The 5,158-nt window shown below is 38.3% G+C and overlaps 1 protein-coding gene across 1 annotated transcript; it reads right to left on the reverse strand.

Annotated features, from left to right (window-relative positions):
• Window positions 1-4,447: 4,447 nt before the first annotated feature.
• Window positions 4,448-4,879, reverse strand: LOC129883552 (uncharacterized). Its single transcript, XM_055958189.1, has one exon. It carries the CDS (start codon window positions 4,877-4,879, stop codon window positions 4,448-4,450), a length of 432 nt encoding a protein of 143 aa, XP_055814164.1.
• Between the last annotated feature and the right edge of the window lie 279 nt (window positions 4,880-5,158).

Below are 5,158 nucleotides of genomic sequence, written 5' to 3' on the forward strand. Positions count from 1 at the left end.
ACATCTAACTACTAAAGATCAGCCGACAAAGAGATTGGGAACACAGATAGGTCTTTGTACAATATTCTACCCTCAGACCGATGGACAGACTAAGCTTACTAGCTAAACACTACGAGATATGTTGCAGTCCTATACAGTTAACTCCAAAGGTAGCTCGGAAAATTTCCTACTACCTGTAAAGATTACTTACGATATTAACTATCATTCCAGTCTTCGGATGGCCCCGTATAAGACTTTGTATGACAGAAAGTGTAGGTCGCCATTCGTTAGTCTAATGTTGGCGAAACACGACTAATAGGCCCAGACATGGTCCAACAGGCTGTGGAGAAAGTAAAGCCTATTCAGGAGAGATTATTAGCTGCCCAAAGTTGACAGAAGCTATATGCAGACAATCGACGTTGATCTTTGAAATTCTAAGTGAGCGATTGGGTATTTTTGAAGGTGTCGCCCATGAAAGGAGTAATAAGGTTTAGCAATAAAGGGAAGCTGATTTCGAGATATATGGGTCCTTACCAGATCCTTCGCCGAATAGGCAAGGTTGCCTATGAGCTAGACCTACCTGCAAATCTGAAAGCAGTACATCCAGCCTTCCATGTATCAATTCTTTGCAAATGCATTGGTGATCTATCCCGAGTATATCCCATAGATGATATTCAAGTCACAGAGGAGTTATCCTACAAAGGGCAACTTATCTCCATCCTGCATCGGCAAATTAGAAGATTGCGGACTAAAGATGGAGCTTCCATCAAGGTGTTGTGGCAAAATGAGAATTGCGAAGAAATGACCTAGGAAGCCGAAGAGGCAATGAATCATAAGTATCTATACCTATTCCTTACGTCTACATGTAATCCCAACTTTTGGAACTTTTATACTGGTTACTTGATGAAAGTGTGGGTTATTGCAATAGGTAGGAATTTCCCCATAATCTGTATAAGATCTTGAGAAAGATTTTGGTTCACATTCGAGGACGAATGTCCTAAGGGGGTAAGGATGTTACACCCCGTACTTTTGTACCTTAGAACATGTTGTTAAGTCGCTTGAAAGGCTCCTGAGTTTCTTGCAAGGATCGTAAGCCTCTTAAGTTTCTTCAAGTTTCTTAAATCTTCTTAAGATTTCTTAAGAACTCTTAAGATCTTAAGAGTTACCATGTGAGCTGGATAATCTATAAATCTGTCAAACAACTCTAAAGAAAGGAGAATGCGATACCCCATAGTAGAGAAGATTGGAAATAGAGTTATAAGAATCCAAGAGAAGTTGGAGACCAAAGAATGAGTCGTAGGACGCGACTTATTAGCGTAAGCTACCAATTTAGAAGTCTTACATATTTAATCTACTTGAGAACATACCAAGGTTACGTAGTAGGGATTACATAGGTTCGTAAAATAAGATGAGATTACGAACCCAAGAAAAGGAAAAAAAGCGACACCTGGCAGCCCATGAGAGAGTTCTATGTGGAAGAATGAGGGAGTGCCACATGGAAGTAGATGCAGCAAGGGGGTGGACCCCTACATACCATGTGGCAGCCCCTAAGTGGAGGAGGGGGTGCATTGGCTCTATGAGGGCTTGACACGTGTCATCACTTGGGGATTGACACGTGTCACCCCCCCTAAGGTGGTACATATATACATATTTGATGAATTTTTAACTCATTCTTATCCATTAAGTTCATCTTTATCAAAAAAAAATACAAGCAAATTCTAGAGAAAAGAAAGGAGAGAAACTTGAAGCGAGAGAGAGAGAGAGAGCTCGGATTTGGGAGAAAAAAAAGGGTGAGTCTCTGATTTTGTTATGTGAATTAATTATATAGGGTATACCAAGAAGGTATGAAGTTTTTATTAATGTAAATTTATGGTTTGGATCATCCCCATAACATTAGCAAACAACCACGAATTTTCAGTCGCGCTAGAAGAACTTCCGAGGCAAGTTTTGACGAGTTTGACGAGTTTCGGGCAAGGTAAGGATTTATTTTTCAAATTGGAAATTAGGATGTGGTTGTGAGGAATATTAAATGTCTTAAATAAGGTTTGAAGTGGAAAATTTTCATAAGGATGCTATACGCTAGAAACAAACTAGATTAAAGTCGTAGTAGTTAAATCGAAGTCGCGTAATGTATCGTGCTTGTGGAGATGCAGTTTCAACTGGTTGGATTGTATGTTGCAGGGATGTAAAGTATTCTAAAAGGGGTGTGGGTTCTTTTTATTTCAGCCACACGACCCTTCATTTGGTATGGTTAAAGATTTTGCGAAATAAAGATTAAAAACTCTATTTTGGTATCGTAGTGTGGAGCTAGTTGTTTGGAGCTTGTATTGGGTAATGTTGAAGTGATTTACTTGTAAATATTCTGATGGTTTTTTATGTTGGTATGGTTGTTGATATTTTGTCCGAGTCAAAATCTCGGGGATGTTGAAGTTACAGGAGAAATGCTGCCCGATTTTCAATAGCATTGGAAGTAGTAACAAACTAGTCGAGGATAATGGATAAGGAAATAACTCCTATTTGTACTTAGTTGTAGAGTGGGATATTTTAAAGTGAAAGGATATTAATCTTACTATTAATTTCATGTCAAATACATTAAGGAGGTATCAAGACAAGCCGGATTTCAATTAATCCCGAAAAAGGTATGTGAAGCCCTTCTTTCTCTTGGCATGTTTTGGCACAAGTATGTAAAGCTACCCTTATTCCCTATTGATATGTATTTGGAATAAGTACGATGTTATAATTCTATGATTACTCATAGAGTCCCATCTTGGGCCGAGTACGTTATATGATGGTAAGGTAAAGCAATGAGAAAGTTATGATATCGAGCACATAACAGGCCGGGTACGATATATGTATATAATGACTCTATGAGGGAAAGTAGAGGGTATGTAAATATTATTCTCTTCCTTCTTTTGGAATGACCCATAGAAAGCCAATGGACAAAGAATGCACAAAGTCTACAAACAGCTCCTATTCTTAAGTACACTAGGATGGCCAACGTTTTAATTTCCTAGAACTTATGTCCTTTTACCTCGATTCATATGAAAGTGTCCAACCATCCTAAGTTTGTATAATTTATGTTGTGGTATAAATTATGACTCTTATTCACTCCTTTAAGCTAGAAATCTTCCAATAATGGAACTATGGCTTCTCAAGTTTTCCTATACCTTGGGAAGTAGTAAGTAGGTAAAGTTAATCTTCTTTTCTTTTTTTTTGGAATGAACTTTATAAAATGAATAGACAAAGTATATGTGATCCCAAGGAAGTCCCCATTCTGAGAGCCACTAAGATGGCCATTTTCTTGACTTCCAAAAGATATTTTATTACGCCTTGATACTAGTGGATGATTTCAAAAGTGCTACTTTGATGCAAACCATAATGACACTCCAAAGGTACTTGATATGACTCTTGTCTGTGTTTTTAAATGATAGCACATTTGAGTATTCCATCGAGTCTCAGATACGATCTAAAATGCCTATGATGTCTAAGACTCTTTTGATATGATCAATAGTGATATTCGAGAGATGATTGATATGACTATTGTCCTGATTTTCAAATGAAAATTCATATTTACTACTTCATTGAGTCTTGATAATAATTTAAATTTCATATGGTTACTCACTACACTACTCGTGTATACGGTAACCCTTCTATCACTGAGTCCTGGGTCGGGTACGTAATCGCGTGCAGTTCACTACATTATCCACTGAGTGCCTTACTAAAGGGACGGATATGCTATATGAGTAAATTATAATGTGATGACATGAACAACTCATCGCGTCCCTCACTAGAGGACCGGGTATGTATGTATATATATATGAGATGATGATGTGATGTAATAAGGTGGTGATGGCATCAGAACCTATGATGGTCCTACAGTTATGATTCACCGAGCCCTGAAAGGGCCAGCTATATTTTATAATATGAGCATGTATGTTTTTATGATTCACGAGGTACAGGTACAATGTTTTCTTACGTAACGAATTTATTTCCCTAGCTCTCTTTACTTCAGATATGTTCCAGTTATGCTTTGTATACTCAGTACATATGTCATACTGACCCCCCTCTATTCGGGAGGCTGCATTTCATGCCCATAGGAACAAATACATACTTTGGGGATTCGCCAGCGTAGGAGTCGCACTCAGCAGTTCAGAAGCGCTCCATTGTGCTGGAGCCTAGATTTTGGGTACTAACCCTCGATGTATATGTTTATCTATTTACGGGTACGACAAGGGCATTTTCCTACCTTTTGTTACTATTTTTACTCTTAGAGGTCGGTGGACATGTATATAGGTGGTATATGTATGTGTGTACAGTTGTTCTTATATGTTACGATAGCCTTGTCGACTTATATGTTATTGTGCCTATTGATGCATTATAACTAAAACAGGGGGCAGGTTTACTTATAGTTGGCAAAGGTATATGCGAGTGTCCAATTCGGATACCCGTCACGGCCTATGGGGTTGGGTCATGATAAGAATGGTCTCCCTAAAATTATAGGTACATCAAAGTCTACCTTGTAGTAAAGAATGACAAAGTAAGAAGGGAATGTGAATGAGTGGACCTTTACTAGAACATCATAAATAATTCCCATGGGCTGCTTCACAGTACGATCTTCCATCAAGTGTCGCATTGACATCGATTTGGGGGCTTCTAAGCCCAATTGTCGAAACACTGCTAGTGGCATCAAATTAATGCTTGCACCCTTGTCGCACAGCACCTTTGTAAAGTTGAATGCCCATATGGTACATGGTATTGTGAATGTGCTAAGGTCCTCTTTTTTCTGTACAAGTTCGCGAGTAGCTGTTACACTATAATGATGCAAGTTGTCGATTGGTTCAAAGCTCACCATTCTCTTTTTTGTGACTAGATCCTTCATAAACTTTGCATATCCAAGCATTTTCTTAAACGCCTCACTCAAAGTAACATTCACAAAAAATTATTTCAGCATGGAGATAAATTTTAGATAATTCCCATCTTCAGCCTTTTTTTTCAATCTCTGCGAAAAAGCGGAGGAGGTCATGGCATTGGAATTGGAGTTTCAGTAGATTCTTTCTCATTCCTAGCTGCCTCATCACACTTTTTAGCTCCTTTCTCAAGTTGTTTAGTACTTAGCTTTTGACTTACAACTTTCTCCTTAATTTTTCTTTCTGTTTCATCCTCACTAACATAAGAGTCA

Source organism: Solanum dulcamara, chromosome 3, assembly GCF_947179165.1.
Source record: "Solanum dulcamara chromosome 3, daSolDulc1.2, whole genome shotgun sequence".
Classification (NCBI taxonomy): Eukaryota; Viridiplantae; Streptophyta; class Magnoliopsida; order Solanales; family Solanaceae; genus Solanum; species Solanum dulcamara.

Coding starts and splice junctions, on each gene's coding strand:
- LOC129883552 (XM_055958189.1), bottom strand. CDS start 4,879: ATGCTTGGATATGCAAAGTTTATGAAGGATCTAGTCACAAAAAAGAGA.